Consider the following 16,962-nt stretch of genomic DNA (forward strand, 5'->3'; position numbering starts at 1 on the left):
CTTCCTAGTGAAGGGGACACATTTGTCCCTGTGTTAACTGGGGAATTCCTAGGGCCAAAAATGCATGTTCAAGACAGAGGCATGAACAGAAAGGACCAAGGAAGCCCCTATAACTTTGGCCTGGTTTTTAACTTCTATAAACTCGTTGTGTGGATAAGCTCTATAGGAGAGCACTTGCACAATCAATCTGCAAAAACTGAGAAAAGTGTTATCTTTTTTTCCTTCCTTCTTTCTTTTTATTATTCTTTGATGGCAACTGGTGTTCAAAAAAAGCTCTGTCATTAACACTAGCTAGATATGAGCTGGAAGAACAGATGTCTCAGAGTCAACTGACTGAAGCCACATGAAGAAATAAAGATTTTTACTAAAGATAATGAAATGGGTAAATATTAAAACCAATACTATTGCATTTTTTTTTTTTAACATGGGCAGGCACCAGGAATCACACCTGGGTCTCCAGCATGGCAGGCAAGAACTCTGCCATTGAGCCACCACTGCTTGCCTTATTGCATTTTTTATTCATAATTCCACCTTTCATTTCTTATAGGATCTAAAAGATACATGCATAAAATATAATGATAAATCAATGGTTTTGGAGTCATAGTGTAAATATGCAATTTGTAACAAGAAGTACATAAAGGAGTTAGGGAAGGGAGGGATAGAGGAATATAATTTATGTATGCTACTGAAGTTAAGTTGGTATCAAAACAAATGAGATTGTTACAGATCTAGAATAGTAAATTTAAGCCCTATAATGATGACAGAGAAAACATCAGAGAATATGCAAACTCACTGCAATGGTCAGGTTCATAACTAATACACTCACAGAAACAGAAAGGAGAGTACAAGGATGAGGGGGAAGGTCTAGCAATGGATGGTGGTGAAGGTACGGTAATATTGTAAAGATAATTATTCTCACTGAAATGTATGCTTGGAAGGGGTTGAACTGGAAGATTATGTTATATATATGTTTCTACAATCAAAAAAATAAAGAGATAATGACAATTAAATATAATACCCGATACTGGATGAGATCTAAGAATGAAGGAGTAAGGCTTGAAAGAACATTATTGGGATATAAGAAAAAACTGGAATATAGAATGTAAGCTTTATATCAGTGTTTAATTTCTTGAACTTGATAACTGCATTTAAGGTGATTACATAAGCGAATATCCTTGTTTGTAGGAAATGTACACGGAAGTATGATGTGGTCAAGGGGTATAATGTATGCAATCTGATCTCAAATGTTCACAAAATAGCTAGCTGACTAGCTAGATGGATGGATAGACGGATGGAGGGACAGAAGGAGGGAGGGAAGGAGAGGGAGAGAAGGAGGATAGAAGGGTGAGCAAAGGTGGCAAAATGTTAAAACTGGTGGATCTTGGTATGTGGGGGTGGGGAGGATGGGGGAATGTTTGAATTCTCTGAATGGGGTTTTTATTACATATGTCCTATAAGTTTGAAATTATTTCAAAATAAAAAGCTTTTTAAAAAAGTTAAATATACACACACATACACAGATACATGGGCCTCACCTCCAGTTTCTATTTAGTAAGTCTGTGGTGTTTGTCTGAGAATTTGCATTTCTAATAAGTTCCCAGACGATGCATCAGGGACCACACTTTAAGAACCACTGCCTTAATGAGTAATTGTTCTTTAACCTCATGAAGATTTAGAATTAAATGTAGACGTAATGAAAGTAAATTAAACCCATGACATTAGTATTTTCATGTTAAAAATAATCTGTATACATTTAAATTTAAACTTTTTGATGATTAAGGAAAGTTGACACACTAAGCTTCAGGATTCCAATTTAAAATGCAGAACAGATTTGTGACTAAGTGGAAAGCTGTAAGACACTGTCTATGTCCATAAACAATATTGGGATGTTTAGAAGAAACTGAGAATCACTATATTTATATGTTTAACTTATTAGATTTCTAAGAGTTTTATAAAGTACTGGTTAAACCCAAAGGCCTCCCAGTCAGGTATCTGACTACTCAATTAGAAAAGTTAATATATTAGACTTATAAAGGATGGCTTAAATATGTAACTAATCTCTTACGGGAATTTAGAGCTTATAGAGTTTAATTTGTATTTGACCTGAGTATCAAAGACTAATCCAAGAGAAAGTGATAATGAATGCTATTTTATTAGATTTTTAAAAAACGCTATTTTACTGAATTTAAAAGCTTAAAAAGTCCCCATTGTACATCTTCCCACCAAAAGTAACCCTCCTTAAGATTCCAAAACAACATTCAACCTGAAACAAATAAGCAGAAAACACTGGCACTGTGATATTCTTACATAGAAGTGAATTAATAGAACAGAACTTATGCCCAACCCTAACACATGACCAAGCCAAAATCTAACCCTTTTTAAAATCTGAGGAATATTAAATAATTACATAAAGTTAAAAAAAAAATCTCTCCTTTTATTACGTAATACTCTCCTGCAGAGCAAGTTTTCACTTACTTTGTCGGGGACTGCATCCATTATCAGCTCACCGTACATATTAATGACCTGCAGAAAGTCAATTCAGAACATCCCAATCAGAACGAATAATATATTGATACTGCTAACAGCAACTGAACTCTTTGTATCCTGGAGTTAGTGAATAAGACACTTCAGTAAAGAGTAAAAAAATCCTTGATTCCAAAAGATAACCAGGAAGCCAAACCTGAGGTTATTAATTATATTTTATCATCTAACATCCTCTGCAACTGTTCGGCACTAAGAACTTCCGGTACACTAACCTGGTCATTCAGCCAATTCTGACCATCCAAGGTCACCAAATCATCCATGTCCAGCATGTGCTTGTTGTAGAAGATGCGGAAGTTACACTTTTGATGCTTGGCCCGATAGTTTGTTATTTCTCTATTGATAAATGGTTTTCTGAAACAGATTTTTTGGAAAAAAGATAAAAAAAAAAAAAAAAAAGAATGCTATTCAATTTATTGCTATCCTCTTTTTTAATTAAAAGTCGTATGTCAACAGTTTTATTTGCAAGAGCTTAAATTTATCATCACTGACAAACCTATTAGAAAAGTCTTCATTAAAAACATCTTTTAATCTTCCAAGAACATCTTTTTCACTGAGTGGGACCAAACTGCCGTACTTCTTCATAATCTCATCTAGGAATCCTTAAAACAAAAGAAGAAAAATTAAGATGGAAAAACCATTCATTTTCAGCAAAGTCATTCTCCTAACACTTAACTTATACACAATACTTAATACTTAAATTAATATCCTATATTAAAGTATTACATTATACTATGAATAAATCTTTTTAAGTTTTATCTTTTGTAGAAAAACAAAAGGGATTAGGCCCTCAACATCCTAATAAAGAGAGAAATATTGTGAGGCATTGAATCTTTGAGCTATTGATACATCGCAAGAGAGGGAATGGATAGGTAAAAAGACTGGTACCTTTTCATAGCTTAACCTAGGAGAATATGCCTATCTCCTAAGAATTGAAATCTAAGGAAATTAATCACCTGGTTAAATGTGTCTATCCTTTTGGTAACTGAAGAATAAAAAATAATTTTATTACAAATCAGAAAGGGTTAATTGGTAAGATCACTGTCATTGTTTCATTTGGTAAAGGAGTACAATATCATAGCAAGGGACAAAATCCAAGTTATTTTCATATAATACTATGATTATATTCATGACACTGAATAACCATGGGTGAATGTAATTGGATAACAGAGCTCGTGAGGCATATTTTAATACTGGAAACAGAATAAACGATTACTTCCTGGCCAGAATATGGGATAGATTTTTAGGTATGTTTAAGTAATATGTATATGCATGTTAATAGCTTCCAGGAGGATCCACTGAAGAAACATAATAAAAAAATCCCCTAGGAAATAAAATCAGGACATTATTTGTAAGTAAATACAAAGAAGTGGAGGCTCACAAACGTACAAATATGATTGAGGGTACCCAAGGATGCTGAATGAGAAGAGCAACATCCTAGCCAACTACCAACCTGACAATTAAGTCTGTTAAGACAGGATAAAAAGAGTACTGTTAGTCATTTATCTTACTGACATCCTAACTTCAAGCATAGCCTCTGGACACAGAATGAATAAAAAGGATAGGAGGGAAGGGCAGAAGAGTAAAAAAACTTAATTTTCTGCCTACTCAATCTCCCACCAGAGAGGATTACAATTTGAGAGGCATAAAACAAGAATGAAGGTCAAAGTAAAGTAAACCAAGAAAGAGTTGCTCGCTTATGCCTGGTTCTGTTCTAGGCTTTGGGCATACAGAACACAGGAAGATATTCCCACATTCTGATTTAGCTCATCAGGGGAAGAGGTAAGATTTGGAACTTATAAGCTATTAGTAGAGTATACATTTGCCCATAGTGTTTACATCATATTTCATATGAAAGTATGAAATATCTAAGAATAAACCTAAGGAATGTACAAAACTTAAGTGAAAAACACCACAAAATCCTTCTAGGGATCAAAATCAATAAATGGAGTAGCTCTTTCCTTCTAGACAGGAAGATTCCATATTGTAATGAGAATTTTCCCTAAATTAATCTATAAATGTAATGCAAAAAAGATGTACTTTTTTTAATTGACAAAATAAACCCCAATTATCTTGGGGCAAAAATATGAGAAATTCCTAGAATAAATTTAAAAGGATTAAAGTGTAGAGTTAAACAGGGGGCAGAAAAGAGAAGGAAGAGGGCCCAGTCTCACCAAAGCATAAAACTAACAAAAAGAATTTAAACAGAACACTGCTACCATACAAATTGAGAAACTGAAGTTCAGAAGATCCAGTGACAGGTGCCAGTTCATATCCAAGGAGCAAAGAATGAATTACTCAACATAGTATTAGAACTAACACATCTTTCATTCAGATCTGGAACTCATTTTTGGGTAAAGAATGAGGTGGGGAGGTATCATTACTTTTTTTCAAGTAGCCAAATGCAAAAACAAAACAGTAATAATGCTAAAAAGAAAAAAAAAGAGCATTTTTATAAACATAAATTGAGATATTAATTTTTTTCTAATAAATGACTATAAATATTTAAAAATAAAGTAGCAGTCTCTCCATAATTCCAAGGTTAAAACTTCAAGGAATGTCCTTTTGAATTTTTATATCCTTATGAACATGTATTTCTTAAACATAAGAGTGGCACATTATATTTACTGTGCTAAGCTACCTTTTCCCATTCAATATATCATGGAGATTTTTTTCCCAAGTCAATTCAAAACAATCTAGCAGTTCATTACATGGGTATGCCATATTTTCACCAATGTCCTACTAATGACCATTTAAGCTGTTAATTTTTAGCTCTGACCAATTAAGCTATTAATCTTTAGCTCTGTAGTGATATCACAATTAAGAATCCTTGATATACTCTAGTCCCATTGTTTCCATAGAATAAATCTGCTAAAAATCAAATTTCTGATCAAAGGGCATGTGTATCTAAAATTTATAAATTTATGACTTTTGCTATATACAAGATTTTAATGTTTATGGAGTCAACTTGTATATTTTTATTGCTATCATGATTAAATATCAAAATTAGATCATACAAATGGCTTCCTGTACTTCCTTTTAAAAATAAACATTTTTGAGATATAATTCACAAACTACAAAACTTACTCTACTAAAGTTTACTATTCAGTGGTTTTAGTATATTAACAGAATTGTGCAACAATCCTCACAATCTATTTCCTGAATATATGCATTATCCCCAGAAGAAACCCTGTACTATTAGCAGTCACTCCCCAATCCCGCTCCCCCCAGATCCCGGCAAATATTAATTACTTTCTGTTTCTATAGATTTGCCTATTCTGTACATTTCAGATAAATGAAATCATGATAGATGTTTTCAAGGTTCATCCTCATTGTAGTACAGATCAGTACTTCATTAGATTTTAGGGTCAAATAATATTCCACTATATGATACACAGCTTATTTTTCCATTAATCAGCTGATGGACATATAGGTTTTTTCCCGCTTTTTGGCTAGTATGAATAATGGTGCTATGAACATTCATGTACCCGTTTTTGTGTATTTGTTTCTATCTAGTTAAAATTTTAATTCATATAGAACATATTATGACAGGAATCTACTACTTTTCCTTCTAACTGTCCCAGTTATTTCTCTTTATCTTGAATGTGTGTAATTTTACTACACAAAATTTAGTGTGGGGCGGGCCGCGGTGGCTCAGCGGGCAAAGTGCTTGCCTGCTATGCCGGAGGACCTCGGTTCGATTCCCGGCCCCAGCCCATGTAACAAAAACGGAGAAACAGAATACAATAAAAACAAGAAAATGTAAAAAAAAAAAAAAAAAAAAAAAAATTTAGTGTGGGTTTTAATTTTAATTGGCACTTACTGAGCCTTTTCTAATTTGAAGATGCATACCTTTCTTCAGCTGTGGAAAATATCTCATTTCTTCAGTTTCCTTCCCATTTCCCTGGTACACCTGTCAGATAGAGGTTAGAACTCCTAGCTCTTCTCTGAGGTGAAGGAAGAACTTAAAGACACTTGCAAAGAAAAGGAGTAAAGGAATACAGAATCCTAAATTTTCATGTACTTCTTCAAATGTTTTACAGTTGTCTACAAATACCTAACACTGTATTTTTTTTTGCAGCAATTCACTATCATTTGTTACAAAAAATTCACTTATCCTTTCAAGAGGGTAATTTTTTTTAATTTCACATCTCATCAGTTTACGTAATATTTAATAAAATTGTGAAATAACAATAAGAAAATTTCCCATAAGTATATCTGACTCTTAATAAATATATAAATCAACTGAAAGGAACAAAATGTACAGTTGTACTAGAGAACAGCCAGCATTCAGCATACCATGGAACTTAATATTTGCTAATACTGTAGAAGTCAATTAAAGGGGCATTTACTATACTGAATGTCTGATATTGACTTCTATTCTTATTGCTCTAGTAATCCTGATTACTCAGGTTCAGTTCTTCCATTTGTTGAATTTTTCTTTCTCATTGTATGAGCTTTCTCAGAAGTTTGATGATAAATTGTGGGCTCATCTCTTTTGGGGTAACTTGCTGGAAGGTGAGGGAGGACTGGGATGAGCAATAGCTATTGCTTTCTCTTCAACTATTTTCAGTGAGAACGGGGATGCTAAGACCCCAGCAACAGTTCTGGAAATGGATGTTCTTCATTCTTGCCAGGTGTTAAAAGTTATGGAGGCAGACACACACTGTCAAGTTTCTTCCTACCAATCTCCTATTCTTAAAATTCTGGCTTGATAGCAAATATCCTCATTGCTGATATGTGGTGCAGTCAGGGAGAGATGCTTTCATTAAAATTCCCCAACTATTCACAGTCTTTTCCCATGGGCCCACCTTTCCTCCCCATTTCCATCACCTCCAGAAATGGGATACCCTCAATGTTGCACCACTCCCTCTGCCATTGGGGCTCCCCTCTGGACAGTCCCTTTACTTTCTGTCTTGTGGCAGTTTCTCAGTGTCTGATCAATCACTACTCTCCTTGTTTTTCAGATCTGTGCTTTTAATATATTTTAAATAATTTCTATGGCTTTATTAGGAAGAAGAAGAGAGTCATGCACTTAATTCATCTTCCTAAACCAGGAACTGCTATTGGTTTCTGCTAGATCGAGTGAAAAAGCTTCCTTTATTAATAGTTTTCTAAGAGATTTAATCACAAAGGGAAGCTGAGTTTTATTAGCAAGCTCTTCAACACTTGCTGAGATGCATGAGTTTTCTCCTTTAGCTTATTAAAACAATGAACTGCACTGGAGATCACCAAATGTAAATTCTGTAAGAAATGCTACTGCCTCAGGCCATGCTGTAGTTTTTTACTATAGGCCATATTCAACTGATCAATTGCATTTGGAAATGTTACATCTCTAATTACAAGTTAATTACCCACAAATGCTAGCTGTGGGTAAATGCTAACTTTTTCAGGTTTAAGTACCATGGTTCTGCTCATCTCACAGTAAGCTGGGAAATCTGTCTTTCTTACAACAGTATTTACAACAGAAACAATCTTTTTTTAAGACTTGTTAGAATTCTGTACCTTATTCTTTTCATAGGGAAGAACTTCTTATACATACTCAATGGTTGGGAAAATAAACTGTTTAGAATTGTTTAAAATAGCAAGAAGTACTCCTTCCAGCACCCCAGAAAAAGCCCTCTATAGTAATTTGATATGTCTGTCCAGATATGTCCTATACAATTGCATATGTATATATATATATATATACTCATCCTGCATATGTAGGTATATATAGACAAAATGGCATCATTTTTATTGCTTGCTTTTTTCACTTTATATAGGCATCTTTTAGGAGCAAAATATAGATCAAATTTATTCTTCAGTACAATTGCTTGGATGTGCCTCAATTTATACTTCAAAGGAGACGCCAGTTTTTCCTACCATAAAAAATACTACAATAAATGCTCCTGTACAAATACATTTGTACATTTTATTTATATCTAGGATAAATGTGAAGAAGGGGAATGGGTCAAAGACTGATACTGCTACATTCCATACTGTCTTCCAAAAATGTTTATACCAATTTACTACATGGGTTATATTTTGACAAGAGAATACTTTTAAAGCATGATGTAAAAATTAGAAACCTTAATAGCCCATGACAAACTCTGGGAACTGTCCTGTAACTACTTGTTGAAGAGTGCTTTGAAAACTACTACTTTTTTATTTCTTTGCTTTGTACATATGTTATACTATACTATAAAAAAGTTTAAAAAAATTAGAAACCATAAAGTAAAAAATTTTACTGTGTAAGAACTGAAATTTTCTATTAAGCAAAAATATCTTAAAGTCTGAACACTGAATACTTCTATTTTCTGGAAAAGAAAAATTTAAACTCTTATGATACTTACAATTAATAATTAATTTAATATCTTTTAAACTAGAATGATTCCATGAAGATAGGGAATCAGTATATCCTATTGGTTACTACATTCTTAATAACTAGTACAGTGGCTGGTACATAGGAGCTTCTCATATATTGAATAAATAAAATACAAGCAATACAACAGAAAATCAGGCAAAGGAAAATCATATATACACTAACACACATACACACACAAAATGGACAATAAGTATGCTGGAACTTAAATTTAAAAACACAAGTTACAACAAAGAATTCTCATGCAATCTATAACACCGGTTAAGCCTAACAAGGATAAACTGGTTTGACTTGTTGGAAGGTGATTTTAACAATTCTCTTAAAATATAAAGCATCAATAATCTTTCACCAGTAATTCTACTACTAGGAACTTATGGAAACAATTGTATGTGTTTGAGAAATAATTTCACTGCACCACTGTTTATAGAAGGAAGTAACTGAAGCAACACAAGTGTTCATTAGTTGAAAATTAATTAAATAAATTATGGAACATCTACATAATATAGCAATATAAAAGGCTTCAAAAAGAACATCTGTTATAAAGGAAATCCGTGCGTGGAAGTCAAACAATAGGGCTCTTCTAGAAAGGATAATTGACAGTAAGTGTGGACTGGAGGCTGGGGGAAGATAAAGGAAGAATACATACCAGCAAGGCAGACTGACAGCTGTTCATCATCCACTGGAGATGCTCTTTGATTGTTCTTCCCATCTGCCATTTCATTTTCTAGTTTGAGTCCACTGCACATCAAAGGAGCCTCCAGTGGACTTTTACAGTAAGGGTGGTCCAGCAACTTAGAACTAAGAATGTTCTGCTTAAGAGATCCATCCTCTTCCATCTGGTATGAATTCTCATTTTGAACAGTCTCTTCAGACATAGAGTTGTCTACACCACCCACAGAATTATCAGCCCCGGACACTGACAGTTTAACTCCATCATCATGGATGGTACTTGTCCGATTTTCCTGACCCAGAGTCGGAATTTCTTTTTCAGTTTCCAAGAGGAACATGTTACCAGAATGATGTTCTGGTAATGGGATGTCATGAATCAGCTCTGTACACTCCCACTTAGGAGAGGAACAGGGTGTCCGGTCCCAGGTGTATGTGGCACTGCCATTCTGTTGGTCAGGGAATGTTTCACCTAAACTAAGTTCCTTGCCCAAAAAAGGACTTCCTCTAGTGCGGCCACCAGACATATGAGAGTTCTTTCCCTTCACCAAAGCCTTACTGTCCATATTTGAGAAGTACGGTTGCTGCTGACAAGAAGGGTCTTTAGGTTCTGGGGAAGGGAATGGGTTGCAACCGCCACCTTCACAGTTCTCCCTAAGGGTCTCTTGATGGTCCCCGGTGACCTTCTGTACCCAGCTTCGCTGGCCTTTTTTTAGCTTGCAAACTTTGTTTTTTGTTCTGAAGTGCTGGGATCTGAGAATCCTGTACCGAAATCTAATCGTAGATAATTTCTCATACATCATAAGAGGAGATACTTTTATTCTTCTATGTTGGTTAAGATGGAACTTTTTGGGAATCAGTGGTCCCTCATTTCTGTGGTGCTCCAGTCCTTGGTAGCAGCCATAACAAAAGCGCTTTCTCTTATGGTTGTTTAAGGTGACCACAATCGTACTGCTCTCACCTGGACTTTGGCTCTCCCCATTGAACTTCATGGGAAAGTCAGAAGCTTGAAGTTCTGTCCTAGGTCTATGGCCACTGGCCTGACCTAAAACACTATTTGCCGGTAAGACAGCAACTGTCTTCAACAGACTTTTCTCACCACAGTTTTCATGGTCAGAGTTCTTTGCTATTGATAGCAACTTTTCTGCTTGGAGCTTCACAAGAGTACTTGAGGAGGAAATGAAGTGTTTAGTGTCCTTTCTCACTTTAGAGGACAAAGTACTAACATTTTGAGCAGCAACATTGGACTTGGTCTTAGCAAAAAGGGATTCATCCTGGATCCACGTTTTCTGGATTTGAAGGGCCTTCTTTCTGCACTGGAAATACCTCGACTGCCTGTTCCAAGTAACTGGTCTTCCCAGCTTTGCTTTCAGAATGCAGAGATACCGATGAAAGTAGAACTTCTTAAAGCCTCCAAACCCAGTATTCCATTTCTCAGAAAAGGCTAAGTGGATTCCTTTCCTCCATATAATTTTCCTCTGTTTTTTCATTTTTCTGATGCATAATGAGATCTGAATGCAGCTGTAAAGAAGAGAAAGAAAAACTGCATTTCAATCCTAAGAATAAGGCAAAAAGTCATACTTAGAGCATTATAAGGTAGAAAATTGAAATATACACATATACATATATTTCTATTTAACCTGTTAGACATATTGAAATTCTACATAATCAAGGTTTTCTTCCCAATGAAAATTGGGAAGGATGGAAGGCAACTCTAATAAGACTCTGCTGTACGTGCCTTTCACTGAAATAAGTTCCAAGGTTCATTTCTTACTATAAAGCCAGTTTTTTGAGGGAGTACACAGAGCAGGGAGTCAGAAGAGAATTTCTAAGTGTTGGCCTTGCTTTTCATTAGCTAAGTGACGTAAGCAAGTCACCTAAATTAAAAGGGCATGTACTTTTGCTCTGTATAATCATTCACAGGTAGATATTCAATAATCGCATGCAATATCAGTATCTAAGAGGAGGAAACCAGCCTTCTCTTTGCTGGTCAAAGAGTTGCTGTGGGCCTACGATGGTACGGGTTTCTATTCAGATGCTCTCACCTAGTTATGGTTCTGGCTTTCAAATGAATATGAAATAAAAGAACCAATAAAAGCGTGTGTGTATATATATATATATACACATACATATATAGATGGGAGTGACTGATAAACACGATTTCCCCTCAGGGTTTAATCAAAGATCTAATATTACTGAAGCCTCTTAAGCATAAAAAGAAAAGCATCAGCCACTGTAGGTGGAGTAGAAGAGACAAAATTACAAATCAGAACCCCAATATTTACTTTTTGTTCGCTATTAACTAGCAAAGAAAAGATGTCTTACATTCCTATGCATCAGTTTAGTCCTCTGCAGGAAAAAAAAAAACAGAACTGAATATCTCAGTTACCTCTCCAATGAAAGAGGAGAAAACAGCAATAATATTTTTGAAAGAAGAAAGCAAATGAACGACTTTCTAACAGACTTAGCAGGGTAAAAGAGCTGAAATCTAACCCATCAGTAGGGGAAGTCAAGAAGCAAATTAACAGACCTCAGAGAGGTTCAGGACTTGGAGGAACAAGTACCTATGAAGATTAGGGTATGGCTGAGGCCGAAGATTCCTTCTTCTACCATGGCAGAAAGCAAAGTTTCACTTTCTGGGGAGGATGAACCAGAATAGTCAGGTACACCATGCACAGCTGAGGGCAGAGGTACAAAAGCTGAGGGCAGGAGTACAACAGAAGGATAAGTAAGTTTGAATAGTGAATTCCCTTCCCAACCCCTTATACTCAACTCCCAGAACACTGGTATCCAGGCTTATACCCCAGGCGGAAGAACTGTCCCTGGGGGGAATATGTCATTCAAAGATAAAGACCAAGAGACACTGACATTTAGTGGTGCTCAACTAAACAGGACTGAGCAATTACTCTACAGTACACACCAAAATTTTTAAAATTTTTTTTTAGTTGCATAGTCATCATTTCTTAGAACATTTGCATCAATTCAGAAAAAGAAATAAAAAGACAACAGAAAAAGGAATAAAACGATAAGAGAAAAAAAAAACGATTATACATACCATACCCCTTAGCCCTCACTTTCATTTATCACTAGCATTTCAAACTGAATTTATTTTAACATTTGTTTCCCTTATTATTTTTATTCCATATGTTCTACTCATCTTTTGACAAGGCAGATAAAAGGAGCATCAGAGACAAGGTTTTCATAATCACACAGTCACATTGTGAAAGCCATATCATTATTCAGTCATCATCAAGAAACACGGCTACTGGAACATAGCTCTACATTTTCAGGCAGTTCCCTCCAGCCTCTCCACTACATCTTGAATAACAAGGTGATATCTATTTAATGCATAAGAATAACCTCCAGGATAACCTCTCGACTCTGTTTGGATTCTCTCAGCCACTGACACATTGTCTCATTTCATTCTTCCCCCTTTTGGTCGAGAAGGTTTTCTCAATCCCTTGATGCTGAGTTCTAAGCTCATTCCAGGATTTCTGTCCCACGTTGCCAGGAAGGTCCACACCCCTGGGAGTCATGCCCCACATAGACAGGGGGAGGGCAGTGAGTTTGCTTGTTGTGTTGGCTGGAGAGAGAGGCCACATCTGAGCAACAAAAGAGGCTCTCTTGGGGGTGACTCTTAGGCTTAAATTTTAAGTAAGCTTGACCTACCCTTTGTGAGGTTAAATTTCAAATGGACAAACCCCAAGACTGGGGGCTCAGTCTATATCTTTGGTTGTCCACACTGCTTCTGAGGATATCAAGAATTCAACTTGGGGAAGTTGAATTTCTCCCTGTTCTCACCATTCCCCGAAGGGGACTTAGCAAATACTTTTCTACTCACTGATCAAATCACTCTGGACAAACCAACAAAATCTCATGTCCAATCCAAGATTCCAAGTATTTATGGTGTTCAATCAAGCTATCTACATAAGTTATATCAGGAAATGCACTAGTCAAAATATAAATTTTATACACCAAAATTTTAGCAATTAATTCCCTTACTCCCTAGAGAAGGTAACTGCCCCTCCCATTCAAGACAGGAAGTTTATTCTTCAGAAAGGAAGGTCTCCAGACAGGGAGATGTCAACCAGTTTGAAAACAGAGTTACATATTGAATGTTGAGACCTCCAACACTCTTTTTCCCATTCACCCAGAACGCTCACAGACTGTCTTATCCATCAAGAGATTAGATTATTCATCTACGGAGAATCTGATTAGCCTGTAAGAAAATACATAAAGATACAGAAACTGCCCAAAAAATGTTCCAGCACAGCCCACAGTGCACCCCACAGAAAGCAAGTCCCATCAGATGTTCAGTTTCCAAGCGGCTTTTCAGTGGTCATGATACCAAAGTCCCCATCCTAAATCACACTGTAGGTTTTTCTGGCATGGCAAGCACTCAACATTGCTAGACTATTCAGGGACCCTTAAGGCCTCATGCAAGCAAAGACACTCCTAACAAGGGCGTAGATATTATCTCTCAGAAGCTGAAAGATAAGATTAAATTCTTCACTACATAGCCACCTATCATATAAGAAAAAAGGAAAATATACATGATTCTGTCCATTTGCTCAAAACGAAATAAAAATCAAAACGTGAAGGATAAACCAAAAAGTAATAAGATTGGTTATTTCCCAAGGCATGTTAAGTGGGATGAGGTCAAAAGTATGCAGAAGTAGGAACAGTACAGATGGGGAAGTGACATTTCTCTGAATAGTCTTTTTGAAAGTTCTGACTTTTAGAATCCTGTTAATGTTTCACATACTTAAAACATGAACAACAATTAAAATCCACTAGGATACGGGAGGAACTCAACATGATGTACAAGCAATAACAAATGAAACCAACAGTACTATAAATGAGTAACATAACCACACTGAAGGGACTGGAGAAGAAAAGAAATAGCCAAAGTAACTCTGGAAAATATTTTGAATGTATACCATAAGGCTAATGACAAAAGGACTATTTACAAATACTGAACAACAGCTGATGAATTTGCTTCTCACAGGGGTGTGAGTTAATTCTGAGATGATTTGATACATATTCTAAAATTAAGCAAATAAGTAAACATGTTATAGTTAATTAAAGCCAGGTTTCTCACTGTTGCAGAAAGAAGTTACAAATAAGAAAGAGAAAAGTGAGAATGAACTCTGTGGTATTAGAATGAAATCAGAGAGGTATCAATGTGAACTCATGATATTTAATATGTACGCAGATATAGAAAGATAAAGAACTGTACACAAACATATTTTCTACCTCTGTCTGCTGAGAAGGTCTGGAAACAATAATATCCCAGCAGCAACAAGCATTCCCTAATACTAAGATCTTGTTTTCTAAATATTATCTTCCACGAAAAGGAACCAGGGCTTCTTAAGGAAATGGCAAATTCCAGGGCTAGGACAGAAAAAGTACAATATAAGCCTGAGACATCTTTGTGGTACCAGGAAGTAAATAAATGTTGAAAAAATGATAGTATATCAAAAACACAGAAGCCAATCTGAAGGGAATCCCAATGGTCAAAAAACGTTGCACAACCAAATATTTAATGATAGCAATGAAGTCTAAGCCAAGAATAAAACAAAAGTTCTTGCATCCACAGAAATATAAATAAATAGGGACAACTCTTCCCTACCTAGAATTTCAAGTTAACAAATGTAGATGAAATGACAAAAAACAAAATTCACAACCTGGCAATCATTCTATATTAGTTTCCTAAGGCTGATCTAAAAAGTATCATAAACCAGTAGCAAATTAAAACAAAAGAAATGTATTGTCTCACTTTTGGAGACGAGAAGTCTGAAATCACAGTATTGGCAGGGCCAGGTTCCCTCTGAAACCTTCCCTGCCTCTTCCCAGCTTCGGGTGGTTTGCAGACAACTCTTGGTGTTCCCTGGTTTACAGCTGCAGCATTTCAATCTCTGTCTCTGCTGTCCTCTATCTCCATTATCACATGGCATCACATGGTATGTCCATCTGTGTCTCTTCCTCCCTATTCAAGTATGGCCTCATCTTAAGAAATCGTGTCTTTAAAGACCCTATTTCCAAATAAGGTTGCATTCATGGGACCAGGGGTTAGAAACATGAACTTGAATATACCATTCAACCTCTAAGAGCCTCTCAAAAATAACTGATTCGGGTAAAAATCATCCATGGGTACGAAAATTTGTGGATGAAAGTATGAGAGATGAGATACTTAAATAATCTCTCAGTACTTAAAATTACAAAGGAAAAATAGTAACTTTACAGGGAAAGAGCCTGGCAACATTACCTCAGCCAGGTGATCCAAGTTAACATCATCAGTAATGAGATACATGGACATCATGTCTCTCCTGATATGACACAGCATCTCTTCTGTGGTATTCTTGCAGAAAATGTACCACCTGAATTAGAGCATGAAAACAGACAACCCAAATTGAAATAACCAGCCAATATTCTTCAAATGTACCAAACAATGTCACAAAGCAAAGACAGATTAAGGAACTGTCTCAGATTAAAGGACTGAGACTAAAAGACACGACAACCAATAAAACATGTGATCCATGATTCGGTCCTAGTCCAGAAAGAAAACATCAGTGGGAGAACTGACAAAATTCGATTGCTTATAGATCACCTAACAGTACTACCTTAATGTTAAATTCCTGGTTTTGATAAAGTACTGTAGTTACATAGGATAACATTTGGGAAAAGGTGGGCGACGTGTATATGAACACTTCGTATTATTTTTGCAATTTTTTGGTAAGTTTGAAATAATCTCAAAATGAAAAGAAAAAATTAAAACACTTAAAATTTTGAGGACAGCTCCCAGAAAGCAGCACAAAATGACAAAGATTTTTAAAAAAAGAAGAGAGAGAGAACGATAAAAAAATTAAAGTGATCAGGTCAGGAGATCAAATGTCCAAATAATAACACAAATCTGAAAAATAGACTAAGAAAGTATAAGAAATAAATAATTTAAGAATATTCCCAGAATTAAAGTACATGATTTTTTTTTACAAGATAAAAGTATGGTGAATGAAAACATACCCACACCATGATACATTAATTATGAAATTTCAGACACTGGAGGCAAAAAAAATGACTTTCTATAATCTTGAAAGGAAGAATGACAAAAAAAAAAAATACATGTGTGTGTGTAAAGGATGAGGAATCGGAATGTCAATGGATTTAATAACAGGACTGGACACTAGAAGACAATGGAGTAACACCTTCAAAGTTGGGGGAAAACGGATGGAGAAGGATTGGAGGAAGGTGTGTACTAGTTATGACTTTAATTTTGGACATGTTAAGTTTGAAATGACTATAAAAAATCCAAGTGGATACATTCCAGAGTATGTTAAAATGACAATCAAAAAGAACTGGCCAGAGAGTGCCAAGACAGCGGTTTTGGCAAG

At 35.6% G+C, this 16,962-nt stretch overlaps 1 protein-coding gene across 5 annotated transcripts in view; it reads right to left on the reverse strand.

Annotated features, from left to right (window-relative positions):
- Positions 1–16,962, reverse strand: part of SENP5 (SUMO specific peptidase 5) — a 79,627-nt gene that overhangs the window by 44,488 nt on the left and 18,177 nt on the right. For 3 of the 5 annotated variants that reach the window (XM_077117956.1, XM_077117955.1, XM_077117958.1), the window contains exons 2-5: positions 9,552–11,092; positions 3,038–3,143; positions 2,757–2,895; positions 2,476–2,523 (exon numbers count right to left, since the gene is read on the reverse strand). In XM_077117956.1, coding sequence (XP_076974071.1) covers positions 2,476–2,523; positions 2,757–2,895; positions 3,038–3,143; positions 9,552–11,061 — 1,803 coding nt within the window. In that variant the 5' untranslated portion in view covers positions 11,062–11,092. Of the gene's footprint in view, positions 1–2,475; positions 2,524–2,756; positions 2,896–3,037; positions 3,144–9,551; positions 11,093–12,101; positions 12,111–15,839; positions 16,061–16,962 lie in introns of those variants that run through there. The other 2 variants (XM_077117954.1, XM_077117957.1) reach the window with 2 other exon arrangements.

Source organism: Tamandua tetradactyla, chromosome 10 (genome assembly GCF_023851605.1).
Source record: "Tamandua tetradactyla isolate mTamTet1 chromosome 10, mTamTet1.pri, whole genome shotgun sequence".
NCBI classification, from domain to species: domain Eukaryota; kingdom Metazoa; phylum Chordata; class Mammalia; order Pilosa; family Myrmecophagidae; genus Tamandua; species Tamandua tetradactyla.